Source organism: Platichthys flesus, chromosome 3 (assembly GCF_949316205.1).
Source record: "Platichthys flesus chromosome 3, fPlaFle2.1, whole genome shotgun sequence".
Classification (NCBI taxonomy): domain Eukaryota; kingdom Metazoa; phylum Chordata; class Actinopteri; order Pleuronectiformes; family Pleuronectidae; genus Platichthys; species Platichthys flesus.
The window spans coordinates 18,693,895-18,721,463 of NC_084947.1; the positions used below are offsets into that span (position 1 = coordinate 18,693,895).

At 43.4% G+C, this 27,569-nt stretch overlaps 1 protein-coding gene across 1 annotated transcript in view; it reads right to left on the minus strand.

Annotated features, from left to right (window-relative positions):
• Nucleotides 1–373: 373 nt before the first annotated feature.
• Nucleotides 374–27,569, minus strand: part of dtx1 (deltex 1, E3 ubiquitin ligase) — a 45,313-nt gene continuing 18,117 nt past the window's right edge. Inside the window, exons 3-10 of the mRNA XM_062383416.1 lie at nt 20,179–20,926; nt 11,952–12,013; nt 11,609–11,770; nt 9,030–9,091; nt 8,724–8,882; nt 6,531–6,692; nt 4,672–4,761; nt 374–4,502 (exon numbers count right to left, since the gene is read on the minus strand). Of these exons, the coding sequence (XP_062239400.1) occupies nt 4,278–4,502; nt 4,672–4,761; nt 6,531–6,692; nt 8,724–8,882; nt 9,030–9,091; nt 11,609–11,770; nt 11,952–12,013; nt 20,179–20,926 (1,670 nt within the window). The 3' untranslated portion in view covers nt 374–4,277. The remainder of the gene's footprint in view (nt 4,503–4,671; nt 4,762–6,530; nt 6,693–8,723; nt 8,883–9,029; nt 9,092–11,608; nt 11,771–11,951; nt 12,014–20,178; nt 20,927–27,569) is intronic.

The following is a 27,569-nucleotide window of genomic DNA, read 5'->3' on the forward strand; positions in this document are numbered from 1 at the left end:
TGCAGTGATGCAGCACAGTCTCCCTGATCACCCTCTCATTAGGCATGAGAGGTGAGAGGAGGCAGGGCAGGAGGGAGGGGAGGGTTAGGGGGGAGAACTCGGAGGAGAATGACCCCTGAGCTGCTGTGTCGTTGCTGGGAGGAGGAGGGGTGTGTGTGTGTAGACGGGAGGATGATCTCCCACAGACCTTGGTGAACAGCCTGTTTTAGTATGCACCATCCACAGATCTGCACCAACAGGCAGACACCAGTGAGCATTAAGCAAATTTACTTTGAGTTACAACAGTTATGGCTGCAACTCCAGCGATCTCCACATGGAGAACATGCCATCGAGAGGGAGGGGGAAAAACAGAGAGAGCCAAAGGGACAAAAGGTCAAACAAACTACCCCTTTGAAGGGCACTTTTATTTTTCCACAAGAAACACACAGACATGCAACAAGGTCATCACAATTTCATTAAAGACTGATAGATTAAGAAGCCCTTTATAGTTTCATAAATGTCTCTCTATATCTTACTTTTAGATCTCAGTTTCTCTGTGTGACCCATTCTCAACAGCCACATGTTGACACCGCTGAAGAGTAAAATCAAACCACATAAAAAACATCATGATTTGACAATGTCAGTTTAAAAGGGGCACTTAAAATGCAAAACATTCAGATGTTTTACAAGTCGTCGAAAAGTGTGAGGAGAGCGGCCAAGCGCTGCCTCGTCCCCGTCCTGAATAAATCAAATCTGATCGAGGAAAATAAACGAGTCAGATGCATAACCACAGTGCTAAATCACCAGGAGAGCCTTGAGGACGTTTCTAAAGAAGCTATGATGTCTTCATACACAAACAGCGATGCATTGGAAATACACTTACACGCAGTTTGGTTAACATGCACCTCGAGGAGAACATCACTGTGCCTTTAAAGGACATGAACCTATGCATTCACACACAGTCACCCAGGCAGAAGGATACAAATGCACAGCATATCCGCACAAAAATGTTAAGGTATAATTTAGAGAAAGAAGTACAGTTTACAGTGGATAGTATGAGAGAGTACTACTGTTCATATCCTTCCTGTGTTGGGAGTGGTTTTATCCTTTATCCCGCATCTGATCAAAAGCAACAATATCATGGAATGAGTCTTAATAAGAGAAATACAGCAATGTCATGTAATAGTTCTTTTAGAGACAATCATCATTCAAATAAAGACATCAAAAATATTTTTCTAATATGTAGCATGTGAAACATCCTCTGACTCTATAAAGCAGAAGGTACAGGCAGCCCTGTAAAGGAAACTGTCGTTTCAACCACAAATCAGCCTCCTTGCTACACATAAATCATGTTTTACATCTCAAAAATAGTAAATTGCATAAACACCATCTCTCTCTTCCTTAATCAGACAAATACCGAACCATGTTTTATTCATCTGTACACACCTGAAGAGTCTAAAGGGCCTGCATCGCTCTCACTGCAGGGACCGACTCGTGGAAAGGAAAGAAGTCAAAGAAGCAAAAGTTTGGATTTCTCTTAATTAATGAAACTTCAGTCAACATGGAAAAAAGTTCCCTGATAGATTTGAAGTATTCAGTCACGCTGTCCCATTTTGAAAAAGGGTGCCAAAAAAACAAACAGTGAAATGGAACAGGGCAAACAATCACAGCTGGGTAAAAATAACACTAACAAAATTTCCTATAGTTTTCTCAGCTTCTCTAGAGACCAGGAATTTGGAATTTGAGATAAAAAATAAAAAGCCTCTGAAAATGCTATTTTTAAATTGAAATAATAAAATGTATTATTAAAATTGAATAATTATAACTAGCCACTTGGGGGCAGTGAAAACACACTGTGAGCACAACACTGCACACATATTGATCAGTTGGGCCTTGAAACCAAAATAAAAAGTTGCCTATTAAGACAGCCAGTTTCTACTTGCCTCACCCAACCTTTACTCTAACCTCAACCTAAACCTTACATTAAGTTAACTTTAAACCATGTCTTCACCTTAAAATGTAATGATTGACGTTGTGGGTCTTGCTTTTTGTCCCCGCAAGGACGACATGTCCCCACAATGTGACTGTGTAAAGAGATTTAGGCTCCAACGACATGAGTAATAACTAGAAGGGGTTTGGTCATAAAGAGGTCCACACACACACACTTGAATAGTTGTAACATTTCAAATCATACTGTGTTAATTAATTTCCCTTGTTGCTGACTGTCTGAGCTGAATCGCATCAATCTTTTGCTTCAGTTTGCTTAAACAAACTCGGAATATTTGCAGCTGGCATTTAAAGCAGGTTGTTTTCGTCTTCAGACTCAACAAAGACCACAAGGACAGAATCCAATCACATGTTTTGGACAAGGAGAAAGGAAAAAAAAGGCCTATTTGTGGGGAGGGGGGACATCCTCATGCTGCTAAAGCTCCCCTACCAATAATAAAAGACACATTTACTGTATTTATTGGAATTCCACAGGGGACCAACTACACAGATTTTACATTAAGGTAACGACAGCAGCATACGCTAAGACTACTTGTAATATAAGACGTCTATAACATGTCATACATATTACAACAGTCCCTGACATCCTGACAAATCTTTGCCAGATTTGATGTATTCATGTTATGTGCCTGTGTATAGATAACTGGGCCAGTATGTTCAATATAGAAGAGTATAAAAATAAATTAAACTTACACCATAGACTCAAAATGAGCTTGAATTTAAAGGTATATCACATCTGCAAAAGTAATCATATATATTTTTCAAAGCATTGCAAGCCAGTTTATAAACATCAACTTAAAAAAAGACAAGATTTCGTTGCAATTCAAGACATTTTTCCTAAAAGTCAAACCACGGATTAAACAAAACTGTTGCATCAAAGTGCTATGGAAGACTATGATTCACTCCAAAATAAAGCCCACAGCTGGGTGTCCACGCGATAAACCTTACATAAACACTCCCTGCTCATTAAAATTGATCAGATATATTTATGGAGAATTATGCAGCGCTGGCTTATCTTTTATCTCGGAGTACAGAAACATCACAAGATCTCCACGAGGACCTTCAAAAAGTCTTCTAGCTCACGGGCAAAAGAAAAAAAAAATCAGAGGGGGAATAATTTGTTTCCAGCAAGGAATTACTTACTGGACACAATGTTTGCATGGTTCCTCAAATGACGTGCTCCGCTGTTAGGAGAAGGGAGAGATGAGGCAAGGCCGTACATCAGGAATGACCCAAACTACTCTAGAGTGAGCTCATGCAGGGAATGAGATGTTTCACCGCTCGCTGTACAAGCAGCAGAGCCCAGCCCACTCACCAGGCAGCAAACAAGCCCACAAGAGAGTAGATTTGCAGGAGAGCAGGGCCGCTGCCCAAGATGGACCTCCAAAGGAAAACCGTTGGGTTTTTGTAACCCAACCTCAGCATCAACAACAGCTCGTCACAAGCATCAAGCCGACCGGTAAGACGCTCGTTTTCCTCCGTGTCACGTCTCCTCTTGAAGACCGTCCACAAGGTTAACCACACGACATACATTTATAACCTAACACCAATATTTCATAGCTCTCTGGAATCCACTTCATGCAATACATCCGTTTCACAGAGCAACTGATCTGTGGTGTCGGAGCTCGAAAAGGTCAGATACAGGAAGCTAAGTGCACCTTCAATGACATCACCAGAGTCGAGAGATCCTCTCCTTCAAATCACAAAACCACTGCAGGTCAATAATTGATTATTAGAGTAATAAGTAAAAAGAAGAGCAGTTCATCGATTCGTTTGGATTCATTTGTAATAGCTGAAAGTCTCTTAAATGTGTCGTCACAATATCAAGCAACAGCTGATCCTGTGACGACCTCCCCCTAACGTATACTCGCACATTCAGTTTGCAGTGTTAGTCCGGGCCATGCATTCTGGAGTTCAGCATTTACACATATGCCTTCATATAGTTGTAGGCCCATCTGCATTTACTCCAAGTGCAGAGAAACAGCTTTAGTCTGAATCTAAAGGGGCTTAAATATCATTTACCTGCAGCCGACATCAGAGAAAACAGAAAATTCACCATATCTCTAATAACCTCTGAGAAAATCTGGCACAAATCCACAGGGGAAATCTTAACATTGATCATAACCATGTCATGTATTCTGCCTCCGTTGCTCTCGGGCTGCCACTTCTGCAGGGTATTTTTGTTTGCGGGGGGGTAAAGAGTTGTCGGCTGCATGTTGGCCCATCATACACTGTCCCTGGTCCGTGGGAGATGGGTGGGCTGTGTTCTTGTGCATCAGCTGAGCCGGCCGTCAGTCCTTCAGGTTGTCTTCGCCGACCCCCTGGGCCGACAGCTCCGTCAGGACGTTGTCCAGATAGTTGGGGTCGGGGTAGCCGTGGCCCGTCAGGTTGGAGCCGAATTCTGTCTTGTGGTGAATCTCGTTCCACACCACTGTGTCCGACTCGCCCGTGGTGCTGGACGTGCCAATGGTGAAGATGAGGCGTCGGTCCCAGGCCATGATAAGCAGCTTCAGGACCTCGAGACACACAGAGGAGAAGAAGAAAACTTACGACAATCCCTCAAAAGGAAAAAGAACAGAAACCAACCACAGCTGTAGGACAGCTGGACATAAAGCACGCTTTGAAGGCTTTCTTCTTTTGTTTTTATAGCTTATGTCTTTTTCTGGGAAACGTGTCCGAGCTTACCTTCCTGCCTTTCTCGTTGTCAGGGAGGTAGCAGTGTCGAGGGAACCCTCTCGCACTAAACTTCTTCCCTGGGCTGGGGTGCTCATTGGTCTAGAGAAAATGTCGAAGACAAAAACAAACGTTACAACCTCGTCTCTTCCAATTAAGGGTTAATTGGGTATGAAATGTCAACAGCGAGCACAGGGCGAGCTTTATTGATGTCATTATTTGCAATGGCCTTGGTGAAAGTCATTGGGGAGATATACTGTAAATATCCAATCATCATATCATAGTTAAGTAAGTAGCTTTAAAAACAACTTTCTATTCTTTCTCGTGAAGTTTATAATGTGTTGCAGAGAAGAAGCTGCTATATGAAGCCTTTTCTTAACTGCTCATAACTTTTATTAATTGCAATGCATGGGCAGATTATTAATCCCAGTTTATCACATGAGAAGCCCAATGTAGATTCAAAAAACAGTTATCCTGCTAACCTGCACTTATACACCTCCACTAACCAGTGTAGTTTCAGTCTATATACCCCCCCCCCCCAGACTCATACAAGGTCACTGTGTTATTTGACCACTGAAATCTAATGAGGTAATATTTGAGTCCAGGCGATAACTGGTCAATAGCTTTAGAAGCTGAAGACATGTTTTTTTGAGGCCACAGTGACCTTGACCCTTGACCTCCAATCACCAAAATGAATCAGTTAATCCGTAAATCAACATTTGTGGCAAATGTGAAGAAATTACCTCAAAGTGTTACTGAGATGTTGTGTCACATGACCTTTGACCTCCAGAGTCTAAATGAATGCTTGTACCAGATGTAATGAAATTCCCTGTTGCTGTTCCTGATTTATGACGTTCACAAGAACATGAGGTCACAGCCAATCAGTTCTCCTTTGAGTGACCGTTTGAAGAGAGCTGAACATTTTTAATTCTTGAGATATCGTTCTGAAAACATCAGAACTCTGGCCATTCATTGGCTGTTGCAGACACAGGGGCACAAAGATATAATCACAGACAATACATGATGACATTATTATAAGTAGTCATTTTTATATTTATTTCTTATTCATTTGATTACTGAAACCAAGCAATATTATCCAATGTTATTTTGTTGTTTAATACGACTACTACTAATGTCAGGATGTAGAGCATAGTATCGATTGTGAACTGAGGAGTGAGTGGAGAACTGGAGGCAGGAGACCTACAGTGACGCTTCCTGGTAGTAGTGTTACTGAGCTGACCTTGACGGGGCACGTGATCTCCCCCCCCCCTCCCTCCTAGTTTGCCCTCTCCCCTGAGAGACTGCTGCACTGGCCTGAAAAGGTCACTTCATGGACTCAATTAAAAGTCGTTTCTGCAGTCAGAATGAAATATTCAGCCGTCTCCACCGTCCTGCCGACTCAAACCTCGCCTGCAAAACATCCTCTCCTCTCCACTGCACATATGATGGAAATTTGAAACGACCCGTGTTAGATTAGGCTCAGTTATATTTATGAATTCAAAAGAAATCTGCAATAAATGATGGCCTCATTTTAACCATCAAATATTTTAGATTTTGGATTGCCTGGCTTCCGCCCAGGCTCTTGTCTGCAATGTCAGCGAGGATTGACTCCAGCCGCGACCCTCAAAGGATCAGCGATGTAGATAAAGGATGGATGGATGTCTTTGCACAGACCCAGGGTGTCATCCCTAAGAATGCAGTTTCTTCAGTGATTCACACAGCCCCAACCCCTCACCTCCCTGCACCAATAGGCGCCTGTCAAACTTAAGCGGATAAGCAGTTCTAGAGAGAGCACAGATTTAGAGAGGAAGGACGGTGGATCGGGCCACAAGATCAGCGCGGCAGATTTAGAGAAGGGAGATTCCTCTGACCTGGATCCCGGCAGGAATGTCGTAGACGATGCGGATGCTTCTGGAGTCGGGGTAGCCGGGCAGGCAGTGGGGGATGACGTGGTACTCCATCTTCCCAGGAGGCTGCGTGCCCGTTTTCTCCCCATAGATTGTTTTGCATGTTGGGCACTGAAGACTGCCATCCTGGTTGGTAGAAAGAACAAACAGAATAGCATGGCATTAATGACGTGCTATAAATGATAAGTGTACCTTAAATAACCCCAAATAATATAAACAAACATTTGCCCTAGCCTCGGGTGGTATCTACACAGCTGTGCAGACAGTTTGTATTTGGGACGTCTGGCTATGACATTTCCACCTTTATTTAGTGTGTTTAATGTGGTATTTGATGCTATGGGAACTTGAATTGGATGCACCAAACAGTAATTTTTGTAATAGGTGAATATAATCAAAAAAATCAACCCAAAGGGAATTTTCACCTGACCCAGCGGCCCTCAAACTCTACTGTACACAACTTTACGATCAATGTCAGCTTATTGTTTCCCCGTTTTTTCTGTGACTTCACTGTTTTGGTTTCGGTTCAGTCTCACCGCTCTCATTGTGTTGTTTTAGGTCACAGCAAGTAACTTTCACAGACTGTAGATAAAGAAGGACGACCTGTCCCCATTTCCTCCCACTTGCCAGGAAAAACAAACGCTGCCATCTTGTTCATTTGGAGCCAGAGTCTGTGAGGCGCTCATGGGGATGGAGCTGCAGTATCAAGGTGCAGCTCATGCACACACTTGACCCATAGTGAGTCAGCTGTCAATCATGATGTTTTACCCTGTTTATAAAGCATTAAATAACAAATTAAACCTAAATGTATAAAAAACTAAATACATTTTAAGACTTAAATTAACACCAGTAAAAAACAAAAACAAAACTCTAAATAGATCCATTGTAGGCAAATGTCCGTCACCAAACTGCAGAGTTAACAGAGCAAGGTGGTGAATTCAATATCTAAAAAGACATTGTGATATTATCTTCAGGAGCTGATTGTGTATACTGGACTTTCATTTGTCAGGTATGTAAAAAAACTGCAATTTACCACTAAACGACTAAGTTTAAAAATCTATGCAGCAGAAGCAGAGGATTATTTTGTTATGCATTCATTTTTCCTGTCTCCTACATTACCCACAAGGCTCGGCTATTGTAGCCTCGATCTCGGAGCTACAATCAGTGATAAAGAGCTGGTTCTTGAGGTCTGGTAGGTTCACTTCTTTCTAACTCTTCATCAACAAATCTTTTTCATTCGTAAACTTCAGACCCAACAGACGCTGACTGAGGCAATTCATCAGATTTCTCACAGCTCCCCCTGGAGCCACAACAGGCTTTATACGACCTTCTCCTCACAAATACAGTGGCACACTACAAGACCTGTAAACAGACACTGATGTATAAAATCGATAAGGCTCCCATTCCACAGGTGATAGATAATGTATCAGTGTTGTAATATGTCCTGTTGCCCACCCCCCTTCTAAGATCTGTTGCTTGAGCTTTGAAAAAAAACTATTTTCAATAGAAACGTCCTGGTAACTCTGAAAAAATTGTCCCACAGTAAACTGTTGGATAATCCAAAGTAACGGTGATCTGATTTGTGTAAATATGCAGCACAAATACGTGACAGTAGCATATCAACCTTGTATAATAATGTATGTAAACAATATTGCAAATTTTGGGAATATTTCAAAACCTAGAAAGACTAAAACTATCTATGGTACAAGGATAGATAATACAATACAATTCAATACAATACAAAACAATGTATTAATCCTGAGAGAAATTTGATTTAGGGGCTTTAAATGAAAAAAAGAACACAATACATATAAAGATAACACCAAATGTAAGTGAGAAAATGTATTTTTGGATTGAACTGGCCTTTGAATAGCAATTGAAATGTCTATTAGGTATAATTACACAAGCTATTGCTGCTTAAACATGTACTCTCATTTTTTCTGCATTAACATCTACTACACTTGTGTTTAGTGCAAGTGAACTGTGCATTCATGATGACTTATATTACAGAGTATTGTCTGATTAAAAAACCTCCCTCTGTGTGCAACAATATTGAGGCCTGTTGATTTTTCGAGCAGTCAAGCTGCAAGACATCGCAAGTTTATTATTTGAGCTGAGAGTGACATCATAACAATGTCTGGCTCAGAAGCTTTTACCCACCTTATTGCCATTGTTGTACATGGCCACCAGGCACAGCAGATGGTACATGTGCCCACACTTGCCAAGTTTGCCTACCAGCTCTGGCTTGATGCCTTTGTGCTGCAGGACGCCTTCATAGCCCGACGACATGACCAGCCTCTCCATGCAGATGGTACAATCCTGGAATAGCCAAACACAATATTTGAGCTGCCATTCCACCCCACTGTGTATTCGTGAGAGTTTCACACATCATATGAAATGATGGCAGAGACCCTCTCTCGGTATAGAGGCTTTGAGGTTTGCATCTTTTTTGTGTCATTTTCTTACCTCGTCTGGCACCACTTTAATCCTCTCTGTGTATCTTCGCACGACATCCTCTGGGTTTTTCCCTTGTCATAAGATAAAACGTAAGAGAGATGAGATGACCCTCAAAGAAAAGGAAAACTCGTCTACACCTACACACCATCAATACAAAGACAAGATGGGCCGCTGGATGGCGTCTGCTTGTCATGTGAACACAAGAGAATAACAGCTAGATCTTGATGAAAAACTTGGCCACTCGGGCCTGGTCGCCATGTTTTGATGAAGAAGTGTCAGTGTGCACATGAGTGACTATATGTATATATATATGTGTGTGTGTGTGTGTGTCCATGATGTTGGAGAGGAGGTCACCTTCAAACTGCCACGTAACAACCAACCATCCCCGCTCTCTCTGATAATCCCAGAGTGCAAGCATGGCTGAGAGCACACCCACAGCTTACACCCCTAATACGCTTACAAGCAACCTCTTTTCCCCCGGAGCCTTTGTTTGTGCATTTGAGGGACAGCCAGTGAGAACAGAGGGAGGGAGAGAGAGGAAAGACTAGCGAATCCAAACAATAAAGTTAAGGTATATGGCGTAGGAAAGACAGAGGAGGCAGAGAGCTGTGAAGTAAGGGAGGAGAGAAAACAGAAAAAAGGAGGATTCATGCATTTTAACGCTTTTGCTGTTTGATGGCTTTATTAGCCGCATGGAAATCCTCTCTGACCTTTTTTTCTGCCCAGAAAGCAGAGCAGAATAAATCTCCCTGCATGAGTAAAACCACATCTCCATCCCCCTCACAGTCCTCCACTCTGACTCAGTTCAGGCTCTCTCTCTGCAGACTGCACCAACAATTGTGTCATGGGTTACTTAAATTCCTGCATTTTCTTAATCTTGTCCAACGCATTTTCCTAAAACAACCGAGGAATTTGTCGATATTAAAAGTGGAAATAGACAAACTTCACATTTTCAGCTACATTCCAGCAAAGGCTTTGATATTGGCAGTTAGACTGGTACCTCGGTCCAGATATGAAATATTTGCAGACCTCCTGAAGCTTTGTCCATCACCACTAAATGGATATTGAATGTCATCATGGGGTTTGCAACGGATATTCATGGTCCATAGGGAATAGATAGAATAATTTGGGTGTTTGCAAAGCCAAGAATTGAACATTCTGTTCTAATTAGCAAATATCAGGATGCTTAACAGAGCCAGTGGGATTCGTTCTTTAAATCTCATCCAAAACAAACTTCTAAAACATACTATACTATGGACAGCGGCATTAAAAGTGGCACTAAATTCAATTGGCTTGCAGACACACAAACAAACAAGTAACAAAGAAAATAAGGATTTACCACAGGACACAATGCATTTAAAAAAGGAATAAATGACAGGAGACACGTGTATCCAAGAATGGAATAACTCGAGAAGAGTGCACATCATGGGGATTGTGCAGATTGTTGAGTTATCTCCGATGTGTTGAACTATCTTTAATTGAAGATTTTAAATTTTGTTTTGCTTGTTATATTATTTTTATTATATAGTAGGTTATTTTCTATACCTTCGATTTTCCTTTGCAAATCTTGTGTCGTGAAGATTATCTACTGCAGAGTAGAGGACATGAGAAGCCTGGAAATCTGAGTCTCTTCACAGCACCGTCTGTGGTTCGGAAAACAACTGAACGATGCCAACTAGATATCTATTGCTTAGCATATACATATTTATGTTATAAATAGCCAGATATCGCAGACTATGTTGTAGCAGCAGGATTTCGTTCCCAATGCGACTCTAGCACTTCCTACTCAGCCTCTATAGAGCTGGTGTAGTGTGATCATAGATAAGATATAGTTAGTCTCATTTGGCTTCAGTCAGGTGTGTTTTCAATTAAATGATTATCCTCCACATGCAGCATGTTGAATCGTATGACATGCTTTTACATTTATCATACCATATGAATTTAGTTCCCAGGATATTAAAGGGAAACTAAGGGACGTGTAACATTGTGCAGTGGAGAGCTCTGCAGGGCCGACTGAGAGGACGGGCACAGTGCAGGGATGGAACCCAGCAGCCTCACTGATCAATTAGGACAAAGACTCCCTTGGGAGGCCCGCGGTTTCCACGGTTTCCATCGACCGGCTCTTATTTAAGCCGGAAACGATCCAACCGAACAGCAGCTCTCCTCTGAAACCCCCTCAGTACAGCAGTCCCCTGTTAATTACTTTCCTTACAAGGGCCTCTGTCAATCTGCATAAAGTCCCACATCTACTTCCCTGCATTTACTATTTAATGTGAAACCAGTGATCATCATTACATTTTAGTGGAACCCTTTGAACGGTATGTTACGATTATCAGCAACATTGGATGAGGGTGTATTTATTGTAACACCCGTATGGAGCTTAAAAGGGAGGCATTTAAACAGCAATAATAGACTGTTGATCACAACGAGAAGAGCTTTGGTTTTGTTTGCACACTAAACAACAGACGGCTGATAAGAAAGCAATCCTACGAAGCTTGGCAGGAAAGAGAACATCTGCTGCATGTCAGGGATTGGTTCCATTTGCTCTTTGTATAATTTCCTCCTCTCCTCTCTTCCCTCCATCTTACCTCTTCTCAGGTGCTTCTTCTTGGTTTTGCGGCGCATGCCGTTGATCCCCTGCACAGGCTTCATGTCGCTCTTGGTAATGGGCGGTGGGTGCAGTATAGGCTTGGGAGCCCGCGTCAGGCAAACAGGCAGACCTGCAGCGCACATCAGGATACCTGTCATACCTGATGCAGCACAGGCACGCAGGCACACACACAAACAAACACACACAAACACACACACATACATAAGAGTGGAAAAGAACACTAATTGTGAGTGTCTTTTAAGATAAGTATGAATAGACATCTTGAGCACAAAAAGCACTTTTAGCTGATTTTCAAACAGATTCTCGAGATTTTGTCTAACCTGCTAGTGCTGGGTGTAATGGTCCAGATCCAGTCAGGTTCTTTACTGGGAGGGCAGGAACACTACCATAGGAAAGAAAACAAGAGTGAAATACAGTAGTAATAAATAAACAAATAACCTAACTACCACATAAGGGACCTGCTGACATCATGGATTCATTCTAGTGGCTGTATGGAGACACAAAGGTAAAACAAATACACAGATTATTTAGAAACAGTCATGTCCTCTATGTGATGGAGATTAAGATTTTTTTGTTCTTTTTATAAAACTAAATGTAGATTCCTATTTCTACATTCTTGAATTGACCCTGTGACCTCGAAAATGGACAATAAACGCTCAACCGCCCATTTTGCCACAACTGAGAAAACCGAGAACAGCAGCTAGTTTTTCTCTGTATTGCCACGAAAAACTTTGAAGTTAAAATGTCACATGCGCTTCACCAAAGAGACACAGACAACTGCGATGGGACAGGACAGCTTGACTCATGTACAAAGCAACGCAGCAGAGCCTGATTCGGGCTGACATTTGGAGCGGCTGCAGTTCATGACAAACATGGACGACAAAGACAGTTGACTTGTGCACGCCTCCAGATCTGTGGAGCAGAGCGGACGAAAGCAGTCGGGGAATTAATATGAGCGCACGAGTCAGTGACTCTCAGCCAGCAGCCTGCAGCAGGGGCCACGGAATGACTGATTACAGGAGCAAGTTTGCTTTCCTCAGGTGGAACACTGAGAAGTCACAGGCACAGCTGGAAAGTCAGTCAACGTTCAAACATTTGATAGAAATGCTTTGATTCTTTGATTAGAGATAAATCTGGTTTGAAATCACATTTACAATTGAGTAAACAAGCAACACATGAAATGCATCAGATGTAGTCACCAGCACCAGATGTGTGACAGCTGGTCAACCCAAGAACATGCATCTCATGCAGCATCAAGATTTGGATACCGCCATCCTGGGCATTTGGACATTTATGCAATCTCGGCCAATTGTTAGTCAGTCTCAGCTGTCAATCATGATGTTTCACCCTGTTTTTATAGGATTAAATAACTAAAACCAAACCTTACAAAATCACTTGATGTATCAAAGTTATAACAACTACCTAAAATTATCTTTGAGGACATTTTATTTGACATGTACTTACACCTGCCCCTTCCACTAAGAGCCAGGATTTATGACCTATATCTTAACCAGCCACCAGGTGGCGCTCCAGGCGCTTTGGCTTCACTTCTGGTGAGCTGTCATGTTGTCAATTTTTATGTTAAGTTCATGCAAAAAACAAACACACAAAACAGAGACATGCTCATACAGAAATTATGCCACAGCACTACTAGTGGTCAAATTTATAAAGAACTAAACCACTTTAGAGACACATTCGAACACTATCATTTAAAAGTATGATGTAAATGCCATAATGACCAATCATCAACAACATGAAGATACACTGGCAGAGATGGGATTTTCCTCCACATCAAATACGATGGGACATTTTCTAAATTTAGACAACTGTGGACGAAGCTACCTTCAAACACAAGTGTCAGGTGAGTCGGCTCACCCGTTCTCTTAAAATGGTTTAAATGAGCCAATAAGCAGAGGCTCACCACTCACTGAGTCACTTGTACGTTTTCTCGGCTTATCAAGCACTGACACTCACCCAAGTGCACATACTTTTGAATCCATCTGCGCTTTGACCATGCAGCAGCTTCTTTGGCCCGGCAGCTCTCAGCGGCTTTGCAAAAGCACATCAAGACACCGCTTTGATATCAGCGAGAGCCTCTGCTCCTGAGCCAGGGGAAGCCCTCCACTGAGCTCAGGGCAATAACACGAGAGGACACGGGGAACGCTGAAGGCTGTGTCTTATCACATCTCCGGAGTGGACTCACTGTTTCTCACACCAGTGACCAGAGACCAGGATGAGCGCACTCACACGGTGTGCACGTTACACTCCCAGTGATGTCCAGTTGTGATAAACATGTCACTGATGGGAAACCAGCACATGTCTGATTATGGCAGTAAAGATTTTATTTCAAGTGCAGGCTCCAGCGAGCGAGTTCACACCTTCAGCCGCAGCACGAGAACTGAGGTCACCTGCTGCAGTCTGCGATTATAACAAAAACACAGCCGCCGATCACTCAGTGAAAACACTGGTTTGAGTCAGGCTACTGTGTCTACTATCTGCAAAAAAGAAGTCGGTGTTTGTTTTCACTGAGGAAAACGTCAGAGGAGGAGATAAAAGTGAAAGCGCTGAATTTATTGCTCAATACAACAAATTCCTGCGTGAGTTCCTCCTTTGTTTATAAAACAATTAGTTCTGAATTAAATCAAAACGCAATGTGGACAATAAGATGGCCGCCCTTATGAGCACATGTATAATTTGGGATGTACCCAGACAGCGCCGTGATCAAACATGTAATTCTCATTAGGAGAAGAAATGGGACAACACACCACGAGAGCCCTTAACCCTGTCTCATTGTGCACGGTCTGCACACTGTGCACCAAACACACACTTGAATAAACACAAAATAGAGAAGATCTGTAGAGGATGTGTAACATAACATTAATTAAGAATGCCTCTTATCTTTATTGCTTCCAATTCAAGTAAAGATCTCACTGTGCTCACTGTAGTGTGTTGCATAATAAATATGCTAATAGATTCCACAACAACACAAATCATTATTTGCTCCTGACAGAGAGAAACAACCCAACACTGTTATCTACACTGTTTATTTTCCTAAAGACAGATAGATCCGCGTCTTGCAAGCAACGTGCCTATTGTGCTGCATGACGTTATTTCTTATAGAGCTTGTCAGTACCTGTCTGTGCACTGCAGCTTCCATGCAAGGCTGTGCCCTCCACCGGCAGCCCTGTGTGCATCTGCCATCCTCCATCTCATTATGCAAGCAGCTAAGCTCTTCTCTTTTTTAGAAATGTGCACCTCTGTAGGCACTGACCCCGTCTGTACCGGCTGCGCCTCGAGCAGTGGGGTTTAAGACACATGTCACCTTCCTTACACTCTGCTGACAATCCCTAATGCTGCAGGACTTCCAGGGTTTAACTCCGGCCTCAACTCTTTCCTCTTGCTCCTTGTTTCTTCCCTTCTCTCAAGTGGCATTCATTTGAAGAAAACGTCATTGATTTGGGAAAGAATCTAGGAGCGCATCACAGTCCTTTATCAAAACTAGACTCTTATCTTAATGCTAAGAGATTGAATCTAGTTCCAATCCTTAAAGACATGCTATCTTGGCTCGTCCTCAGATCTTATGACAGATTTTTCATCACCATAAAAAGCACAGACGTTTTGCATCTCTGCTGCAGCACCTTTTACGAGGCACTGAACCTTGTCACCTGTTTTCACTTCCCTCTGACCTGTGTTCTCTGCTCCCTTCTGTCCATCTTCTCTACATAATAAACTACACTTACTGTCCTGTGGTTGTATGCGTCCACAAGCCAGTGCAGTTTCAGTCTACATACTGCATTTCCAGACTAATGTGAGGTCACCATGAGCTGTGACCACTGATATCTAATCAGTTCATCTTGAGTCCAAGTGACAACTGGTCAAAATTTGAAGAAATGACTTTAAGGAAGACTTCATATAGCATGTTCAAGGGGCTCTAAACCTGTTTGTGACCATGACTTTTGACTAACAAGTTCCAATGATTTAATGAATCCAAGGAACTGTTTGCACCAAATTGGAAAGAATTCCCTGTAAGTGTTACTGAGATATCGGCTTGAAAAAGCAAAAAATTTGACATTAACCTTCAACATTTGATCACCCAAATCGAATCAGTTCATCCTTTAGTGAAAATAAATATTTCTGTCAAAGTTGAAGAAATTCCCTGAGGCAGTTCTTGATATTTCCTGTTCACCAGTATGAGACGCACAGATAAAAGCCTAAAGCCTCCTGCCTCTGCTGTTGCCGGCACAGAGACATAAAAAGGTGACGCCTGGCTACACCCGAATCTTTGATATAAGACACTCGGGTCTAAAGAGTCTCGTACGGCACATCTTTCACATCTTAAGTTGTAACTTCTGACCTAAACCCTATGCAGTTAAATGACAAATCCAGCCCCCTGATTAGCGAAACCATTTAACAGCACATTGGTTTACGGCCGTCATCGGGTCAGGTCACAGCACGAGGGTCGCTGTCCCTCCTCTGACTCCTGCTCAGCGTCATCCTTCCTCTCCTGAGGGAACCTCCTGTCTGCCTGGAGGACCTAATCAGGCTGAGAGCAATGTGAATCCCCAAATAGAGAGAGACCACATTAGGCCTAGTTAGGAAAGTGCTGACGGTGGACTAATATCTCCTCATCTGTTTATTATGCACCACAAAGACAGTGAGAGGGGGGTCGGAGAGACGGAGCGGCATGAGTGCTTAATTGCATATTGATGTGGGGAGCTGAGGAAGAGGCAAACCCTACCCCCCTGGTACAACTGTGTGTACGTGTGTGTGTGATACAACACACTTTACAATGCACCTGAAATGCCTTGAGAATAAGCACTAGCGACACCAAGAATTTCCAAATTGCATCAGTTTGGTCCGGATGAGCTCTCCATGATTTATTCATTAATTTCAATATTAATTTTGGTCTTATGGGGGAGCGCCACAGCGGAGCGCTGAAGCAGCCCACTGAAGAGTAATGATCTCTGCACTCCACTCGCAGCCCTCCAGTCAGAACTCAGAAACGAGCAGCGTGAACACGAGCAGCTCGTAAACACAGCCACGTAAACACACTCTGCTCCGAAAGCTTTTATCTCCTTCTGCCTGAAGATGACTGGACCTCTACTTCTTCTTCTTCTTCTTCTTCTTCCCTTTTTATCTTTCCCCGGTCTCCATACCTGTAGGCGTTTCACAGAGAGAAACGCTACGCAGTTAATTCTGTCAAAAGAGAAGTGGCGCAGATCTTAACTCGGAGACAAGAGGATGTGGTTTGACTGAAAGAACAGAGCTGAAAACAAAACAATTCCCACGCAGAGCTTGTGAAATTCTTCCTCTGTTGATCTTACTACATGATGTGTCTGTTTATCTTTCTCAAACCGACAGGTACTTCTAATTCATCACTTCTCATCTCATTTCAGGAGAGGGAATCTCATACTGAGGAACTGTGGTTTACACATCATGTCTAAAAGAATAATGACAAGTAAGACTACAATATTCCACCCTGTGATCAAATTAATTGAGACCACATGGTGGATCACTTGTTCACATACGGTATTTCTGCTCAATCATTAAATGCTTAATCAACAGAGCTGGACGATATGACAGACATATGATAAACTGTTTTGATATCAATTATGTGTTAAACCTCCTCACTGTGTATTGTATTGATGTTCCCTGGACTTGTCCTACATTGCAATTAATGAAAATCCTATGGCGAGAATTATTACTAATGTTTTATTGTCCAGCCGTAATATTTATACATGCAATGTTCTGTTGGATTGTGGACCAAACTGCTAATGTGGGAAATATGAATCATGGTAATTCCTTGTGAAAATGATGGAAATCTCTCCTGATACGCATCAGTGTGAACACTGCGTGACCTTAATAATACAAATCATTCCAGATAAACGTCTGTCATCACCGCTAGGGTTGCAAAATTCCGGGAATATTCAAAGTGGGAAACTTTCCATGGTAATATACGGGAATTAACGGAAAAAAACACGGGAAATTGTGTGGGTAATTTATACTAGCTCTATTAACCTTGTCATATACAGACATAAATATGAACATTTTGTTTTGTCATAGGCTGATTTGAGCCCTGAGGAAACCTTGGGCACTTGACTATATGCTTCTGGATCTGTGTCATTCTCAATATAGGTCTTTGCATCGTATTTGCCAATGCACACAGCCTTTCCTTCTACATTGGCTGGGGTGAAATGTCTCCACACATGAGACAGTGCATGTGGAATTGTTCTGTAGAATAAGATGAGAAAAAAAGCTTGTAAAAAAACACTAATGCAATGCCAGAGATATAAATAGTTGGCCAAACATTTGATGTGCAATTGATGGATAAATGAATAGAAATAGGCTAGATGGACAGATGAACAATCCTCAATCAGCATGTTAATATATAGTTATATCATCGAAACTTACCTGACTAGACCTGCACACTACAGCAGGCATCAATAGACCTGCTGTAGTGTGCAGGATGCTGGGAATTATCTGTGCATGTGATGGAGAAATGCACAGTTTTTATTGCGCAGCGTGTAATTTGCGATTATTTTTTTATATCAAAATTCCCGAGCTCAGCATGGAAAGTTTCCGGAAATTTACCGGAAATTGTCCACCCCATGGCAACCCTAATCACCACACACGGCCTGGTTTCACTAACCACGGGTCCTCAGTTTACAGCAGGCAACCCGTGAAGGCAGGTGGCGATGTAGTGGGCTGTGTCGCCCTGGTAATAAGATCAACTGATGTGTTGACACAAGCCAGCAGATGGTGCCAATTCTAATAGTTGTGCTCGCAAGACAGATGCACGTAGCAGCCCCCCCCTCCACGCAAACACACGCACAAACACACACACACACAGTCTCCCTCCTGTTGCAGCGGACAACAACTGGTTTCCAGGGACAAATAAAACAATCAATATCTGATCCGCAGCCTGACCATCATGAATGATCCACATCTGTGTTGTGTTGGTTTGTGCAAATATGAAATCAATCATACTCAGGATTATTCTTATACTAGTCATAATGAATAGTTATATCAATCTGGTAAAGGCAGACCTGTGATCATGTATGTAACTCGTGTAAACAAGCTGCAGCGTGCCAAACACCTTCCCTGCACCGTGCACCAGTTATATTAAGGAGTGGGTGTGTGAAAAACAGATCTGATGTTTTTGTGTGGGTTCCTCTGTTATCGGTCTGTAGCACCCTTATGGGAACGGGCGAGGGAGTTCACATGTGTGTGTGTGTGTGTGTGTTTGTGTGTGTGTGTGATCTCTCATGTCCTACTGTTTGTATGTTAACCACACTCATCCTGTGTGTCGAGCCACTCGCCTGGGAACCGGCGTACTCTGCCTCACCCTCGCCCCCCCGTCTCTTCCTCTCTCTCGCTCGCTCGCTCTCTCTGTCTCCCTTAAACAGCCCTTTGTGGTGCGAGGTGAAAAAGTCACATTTCATCCACGACTCCACGTGCACATGAGCTCTCACTGAACTGTTTAAAACGGTGAGGAAACATCTCTGAGTGGGTCCATCCCATCCTGGCTTTTCTCCGTCGTGTACTCCTTTTGCCCGGATCACTCCAGCACATGTAACATGGCCTGCTATGAGGAGCAATGCGTTTCCCTGTGCAGATTTAGGCCACAGAGAGCAAAAGCGTGTGTGCCCGGGTGAAGGACAGTATTATTCACACATGCAGTAAGTGTGCCTCTCCCCATGAGCGGAGAGAGAGCAAAATGGAATCAAATTAGATCAGGAGAGGGTTTATTTTAGTAAACGAAAGCAGGATTGGGGACTGAAGTATCAGTTACAACAGAAGACACACTTCTTCTCCTCGGCTCCTTTCGCTGAATCGCTCTGAGGTCAGAGCGCTCTGCTGAAGCTCCCATTTTTCCTTGATCCATTATTCATCCTTCCCCAGTGGAGCTCTGCCTCCATGGCAAATAGGTTTCCACAGCTACACCAGAAACCCAGCACACACCCGCGCCATACAACACACACACACACACACACACACACACACACACACACACACACACACACACACACACACACACACACACACACACACACACACACACACACACACACACACACACACACACACACACACACACACACACACACACACACACACACAGACAGACAGACAGACAGACAGATCTTCCTCATATACGATGTCAGACTCTTTAACATCACTGTGACACAACAACCACGGCGCAGTGTGATAATAACAAATTAGTTCAAAGCAGAAGTGACACAATGATCCAGAAGGAGCTGCAGGATTTTGCGCCTGCCGACATAAGCTCATTACGGAACAGAAACCGTAGCAGGCACACATATGGAAGATGTGGGTTCTCCCTCCTCAGTTTAAGGAGATTCAGCTGGACCCGAGGTTTTTTTTCTGCAGATCTGATCAGCACGTCATGAATCAGCAGGGAGAGAAAGACAGGACATGACTGAGAACAAAGCAGCAGACACATGCAGGCTGAAGCTTTGTGAAGCAGACAAGCAGAGAGGGAGGTTGTCTCTTCGCTAAGCTGAACTGTAAATTCAACTTAATTACCCTGGTGGGATGGCTCCTCTGGCGGTGCCCATGGAAATGCGCTGGGTGCCAGGCCGGTTCAGGTTGTTCTGTCCGTTGATGGTGAGAGCGTGGTGGCCGTGGGCGGATGAAAGAGACGGCATCACAGGGGAACAGGGGAAGTTGGCAGCGTACAGTGGCAACTGCACCTGTTCAGCTTTGGCTTGCCCACCTCCCACACTTATGTTATTATTGTTGGTGCCGGAGGAGGCGGATGTCGGAGACCAGAGGGAGGTCCCGGCGAAAGTATTGCTCTGCCGCACTACACTGTGGGCTCCAGTGGCGCCCGTGTTGCCCGCCGTCCCTCCGTAGAGCTTACGCCGCTGAGAGGCCAGAATAGCGTTGGAGGCGGCTCTCGTACTGTTGACCAGGATGCACTGCTGGCAGGAGCAGGGCTGTCCAGAGCTGGCGCCTACAGGCCAGGACTGCGACTTGGGGATGGAGCCCATGATGAGCGGGTAGGCCAGGTCCATGCGTCTCCGCAGGCGCCGCTTGCGCTGGCTCTGCCTGTTGGTCTGAGACATGCTGTTGAAGTCGATGAGGTAGCAGAAGCCCAGAGAGGTCAGGTCCAGCCAGGGGTGCTGCTTCTCGTAGGCGTTCTGGATGGTCACACAGATCTCCATGTCGTAGGGCGTCCACGAGCCGCTGTCGTTCTCCCACTCCCACACCACGCCTTTACCCGGGGCCGACGAGGGCTCGTAGAAGTTTCTCTGCACTGGTCTCATGGTGCCTGAAAGCAAAGGACAAAGGAGAAAAGGAACATGAGGAGAGTCACTCTGTTTCGGTGACAGCATGTATCTGACTAACTCCACTCGTGAGCCCTGAGTTGGACAAAATTATATATTGATTAATGATTATAATAATAATTACTAATTAGTAATAATATATACCACCATAAAACAGCATATCAATGTGAACATTAACATTGAAGAAGGAAGGTTTTACGTTATATATTCATATATAAACAGCCATAATGAAATTAGTATGTGGACTTCAGAACACTACAACCATATGTAAACAAACCCAATGACGTGTGAAATTACACAAAACAAATGCTTCTTACATTAAGTGAAGAATAATCATCCACAAATATCTGAGAGTCTCCTGCTGTATCATCAAACCAGTAAATGTAACCGACAGGAACTTATTGCACCATGAGACCTGGTAACTGTTTCATCCCTTTATGTGACTTGCTATGGACAGATTCAAAAAGGAATCTGATGGATGATGATTATTTCATTTCATTAGAAATGTATTTGACAATTAACAAGGTAAAGGAATAATCGATTAAACGATCAACAAAGAGAAGGCATCATTAGATTGATCACTGGTGACACCAGCCTGAGGCGCTTTAAAAACTGCTTCAGTTGCACAACTGGAGCAGCTGATGGAGATAAGGTGTGACACCTCACCACCTGCCCCAGGGAATATGGTTGCGAACTAAAACAGTGGCTCACGATTACTACAAACATAAATCAGAACGGGCTGTGGCGCACGAGCTTGAAAGATCCCCTCAGGTCCAGAGTCTCTGGGTGTGTTTTAAACTGCACGGAACCCAGATATAATACCCACAATCCCCTGCTGCAACACACAGCACTCTGTTCTGTTTGGTGACAAGAAGGAGTGAGACGTGGAGCCGGCAGCTCTGGACCTCTGTCCCTCTGCTGATGGCCACTCAGCTCCCACCTCCATTATACCACAATTACCGTAGTCACGTGGGGACATCAGGACACCTTAGCCAATCCATCTCCCGCCGCACGTCAACAAGGATATGCAGGCACTCTGGCAGAGAACATCACCCCCTCCCACCGCCCCCACCTAATTTAACGGGTAAATGCACACTCTCCTGCCAGGGAGGACCACGGTGATAATGGAGGGATGCGCAGAGGATGAATGGATGCGGGAATGAGTGGAAGGGTTGGTCGGCAGCAGTAACCCCTCACCGTGCTGCCTGGTGTTGGCTCCAGAGAATAAAATGCATCAGCAGAATCGGCAAGTCTGACCTTGAGGCACTGCTGCAGACGAATGCTCAAGGACTCAGCTTGATGGCTAATTTCATTTAGAGCTGCTGAGAAGCACACACACACACACACACACACACCTGCACACACCCGCACACACATTGTTGCCTGCTCAGTGAGCCAGATGCCCGTGTCTCTCACTTCTTCCGGTACTCATCCATGCACAACTTTCTTTGCCAGTAGCGTCCATACCTGGGCAAACATTGATTATCTAATATGGTACAAGATGAAAATAATGATTTCCCTAAAAGACCTCAATAATAAAACTGTCATGGATTCCCTTGAAGTCATTGATTTTCTCTACTTTCATTGTCGTATAGGCTCTTTGATGGTGTCACGTCAGAACCTTTTATTGCTGTGTCTCCTGAGGGATGAGTTAGGTTGGACACTTTCATGCATGTTTCTGCCCTCGATCAATAATGACATCTCCTCAAGAAGAAGATCGTCTACCCACCTGGATGATTGACACGCAAATTAAATGAGCCTCTCGCATGTTGTGCGTTTCATATGATATGCAACTCTGAAAAAAGCCTATACATTTTGGAAAAGGACGTTTTGGCAAAGGATATTGGGGTTGAGCCACTTTTAGTGAAATCTGCAACATGTTGACGTCGCTGATGCAACTTAAAAAGTGAACAGAAAGTGACCAGGCAGGTTGTGAACTAGCAAACATTAGCTCACAGATTGTACACTCAACATGCATGGGAGTAATTTGGGGAAATACGCTGATTCACTTTCTTGCAGAAAGGTAGATGAGTGAAATAGATAGCCCTGTGATATATCTGTTAAATATGGAGCTAGAGGAAGGATAGGTGATTAGAAACACCCTGGCCCTTTCCAATACCTTTAAAGTTTCCTATTCCACAAGTTGTATTCAGTTTACTAATCAGTCCCCAAAAAAGTCATAATTTTAAGTTACTGGACAAACTGCAAAAAATACAAAAACCTAACTTGAATGTAAAGGTACAAACTGCAGTTTCTGTTCAACTATACAAAATGCAACAAGTTAACTACTGAGCTTTAAGATCTCAAGCTGTGGGTTTCCTCGTGTTGCAGCCTGCATGTTGAGCTCCTCTAGCCAGTGGGCAGCTTCCTTTAGCAAGAAAGTGAATACGTGTAAGTTTATAAAACATAAAACATTCCTTTAAGATTGAACCAGGAAGCCAGTCTGGGAACTTTGCCATGTTTATAATGGACTGGGTTGGTCATCATTTAAATATTAACCTTTGTTTTATCTTCCAACTAAGTTTGTCTAACTTATTATTATATTCTATTATTATAGAATTATTGCTATGAAAAAGCTCCAGCAGGCTTTTCCAACCAGAGGCCACAGCAACAGGGTTTAGTCCTGAAGCCAAATGCAGGACGTTTTATTCAAAATATAATGCCTCCAATTCTGCTTTAAAGCTAGTGTTGGTAATCCTGGAGAAGCAAGAGTAGGCTACGCTTTAATATGAAACCTATACTTCCCATCCCCTCCCATCGTCTCTCTAGTCGTGCTCATTACAGTGAGGACCACAGACACTGGCTTTTGTTCTAATTTTTCTCCAGATGACTGTATTTATTGTAACTATAAATAAAATAAAGAATGAAAAAATGAACACCCTTAACTTTAATTTACAGCATGTATTTTTACTGTATACACACACTCACACGCCCATCTAAAGTATTTCTGAGTTGTTGATGTTATCCCTGTGACCCTTTGAGCTCATCCTAACAGGAAACTAAGCGAGAGCGGCCACTTCCTGTCCGAACCCGTGTGACTTTGTTAGCCATCCATCCTGCCCTCCGCTCTCATCCCTCGTCCTCCCTCCCACACTGTCCTCCAGCTGTCCTTGCCCGACACCACCCTGGTTCCCCTCAGGTTATCTGTAGCTGTGTGATGTATTGCCACATCAGGCCTCGCTGTGGGACTCTAACCCCACTGTCACGGGGGGGGCAAGGTGCGTTCAGGGACACATGGAGTGTCTATCTTTAAGATTTTTGTTTTCCCCGAAGTCAAGGAAGGCCTGAATCCCTTTTTTTTTTTCAAATTGAAGGACATGCAACATTAAACTGCAGCATCCTTGACTGCCCTCAGAGGCCTGCTGCAGGGGCAGATAGCAGATTGGGACACTGATGCTTCCTCGTTCAATTTAGTTGATGTTTTTTTCTAAACTGTTAACAAAAGCAATTAATGCACATTTTGTATCTTTAAAGCTACAGTGTCGCCTAAAGATATATTTAAACCTCAAAGCAGAACTCCAGCCACCTTTAATAAGACAACATTAACATTTCTTTTCCATTTAAATGATTTTATATAATGCACGAAAAAGATTTTTATCATCTACTCTTATTCCCTGAATTCAAATATTAAAAACTGTTAAGAAATAGAAGGGAGGAAGTGGTGGTTTTGAAACTGAGACACATCATCCACTCTCACTAGGTCTCATCTGAGTAAAACTGCAGCACTGAGTGAGCAGTCGATGCTATCTAAATCTGTCACTGAGGTTATTGATGTGCGTGTGTTCCTTCCACACCAACACCTCCGTGGTCAGCCAGGAAAGTGTGATGCAAACCAATAATGGAAACTGTCGGGGAAGAACTCCAGTTGTGGTACCAAGGGGTAATACCTGAACAGCTGCTGGAAAATGCACAGGGCCGAGGGTTTGTTGACACAGAAACACTGAGGACTGGTTGTGTTGTCATGGAAGCCATCGCTGCAGGCTGAGAGGAAAAGGACTTGAGGGGGGAGGGTTGCCCATATGTGAACGCTCCTACTACTCCTTCCCCTGAGCACACACAGCGCCAACAGAGTCAACTCATCTCGTGCGCTGCTGACGCCAGCTTTCCCCCTCGCTCTCCACCGTCTCTCACGGCTCCTCATCAAGGCCGTCGCGCTGAGCCGTTCTTTTTCTCACATTTTCCATTCTGTCACTCACTGGACCCTGTCCTCCCCTCACACAATCGCTTGACTCTTGGACAGAGAGCAGAAATCGGTGTCACTAAAAAAGGGCCCGCATCACCTCGTGGTTAATGATCCTCCTCGTGCTGCCGCTGTGGGAGGATTGGTAGATGAGAAGCGGTTGGATCAAGCGCTATAATATATCCTTATAATTGACAAGCCTTTCCAATTTCCCCGGGGCTCCGGTGAGCCTATTAAAACATAGTGCTGCCTTTTTTCCTTTTAACTACAGAGGGAGAGAGACCAGTTACAGGTCCAGCATCATACTGCTCAATGCTGCCGGAGAGGTATTTAAAGATAATCTATGCTAGAAAAGACCTAGTCCTAGTGTCCACTGATATTGGTGTTTGAGGAACGAAGACAAACCATTAATACGAGAGCTCCATTAAAAAGTAATATTCTATTGCATATATTGTGATTTTTTTCCCCCTAGATAATCATATCTGTGAAGATTCAGTTATTCAGGTCTTTGTATTTAGTCAACAGTGAAGACAGGAAATATGGGAAGAGAGAGAAGGAGAATGTTATGCAATGTCCATCTGTAGAGTTTACCCATAATACTCTGATTAGAGAGCTCATCAGTGTGGTTCCTGAAGCGAAACTTCCATTCATTTGCTGATTAGAGATTTTTTAGTATCAGCCGTGATGTTATAACTCACCACAAGCTACAAGATTGTGAAACTACGTTATATGCTCCTGTAGAATCCACAAGTCTGTATGATATCAACTGCGTTTTAAGAGAATCATGTTTTATTTACGCTGTCCAGGAGGTGTACTACACTACCCACAATCCTCAGGTGTAATAGAAGCATCTCTCATTAGTGGGGCTCGCTGTTATCATGGAAATGTGTAACACAACCACAACAGTCATCTTGGCTGTGGTTGAATTTTTGATGGTCATGATTTATCTTGTTGCTGCTTGCCCTGTTTCTAGTCCTTTAACTTTTCATAAGGATTTTCTGTAACAATGGAGATAATGAATTGAAAATGCACTTCCTGAACCAGACCCAGGCTAAAAGTGGGTGGAACAGTGAAACCATGAAGAACCCTCACTGCATCAGAGTTCATAGCAGTTATTCAGTAATTCACAAGGCTGCTGATTAACTTTCAGCCCATCAAGTTCCTGGTTTAAGCAGCAGTCCAGAAGAGTCTGATTCACCTAACGGGTGGTATACAACAGACAATTAGATTTGGACACAACACTATGTGATTGTGTGCATGTCATTTTCTCACAGACAGTTGGGTAAAATAAGGAACGTGTCCCAGATACCTGCCACACATACTCAGTCTCTAACAACACACACCAGCTCCATTGGATTTCTTTCTACACTCACTAGTTTGTAAGATCTGTGCAATAAATACTGCAGAAAGTTTGTGTTACTTTCTATTATCAGCTGTATCGGGATAATACAATTTGGATCAAGTTTGTGCTTACGCATCTCTTCTCTCGTGATGTCTTTCCAGCCAATCATACTTGTGATGAAGAACGTGACCTGACTCACGAGCACGACGACTGCGTGCATCACTTAGCCATGGTCACATGAACGGACCGCTTTGAACCACATTTCGGAGCAGAGTTTCAAAACAACTGCTCTTCAGAATCCCGAAGCAGCTTGGAAACACATCGGTATTGAGCGCCCCATCCCGCTGCGTACGATTAGATTCCTCAAAGTACAATCCTCTTAAGCCGTGTCCGGTATGATACACACATTTCCCATCTTGCAACGTTGGCCGACACATGGTCAGAGGTTTTTATATTTGTATGTCACTTTTCTAGTCTTGATGACCACTCAAAGCTCTTCACAGTACATTTTTACATTCACCCATTCATATACACATTCATACAGTGCATCTATTAGCAGCACTCTGTTGTTCTATGAGGGGAAATTCAGGGTGCAGCATCTTGCCCAAGGACACTTCGGCCTGCAGATGGGGAAGACTGAGGATCGAACTGCTGACTTTCAGGTTGGAGGATGACCGCTCTACCCCTCAGCCACAATGCCATGAATGATCATTTGTACTTGGGCTCAAGCCGCAGTGTTGCAGCCACAGCTTTTCACTCTTGTGAAAGACATTTCTCTTCTTTATATTCAAACAAGGCAGAGTACACCACAACATTGATCTCAATCTACTCTCACCAGAAACCTTTTTACATCATTGTTGCACCGCGACTGATCCATCTCAAGCTACATAAAGCAGAGAGGCCATCCTTCTCTAAAGGGCAATTGAAAGCCAATCTAGGAAACAAAGAAAACTGATACTTCAGTAGAATTGAAGGATAAAGGTGAAGTAAAAAGAGTACAACTAGAACAAAACATGATTTGAAGTAAAACTCACAAACAGGTTTACTACAAACTGCACATCGAGAGAGGTTAAGCTTGCTGTCACACACACACACACACACACAC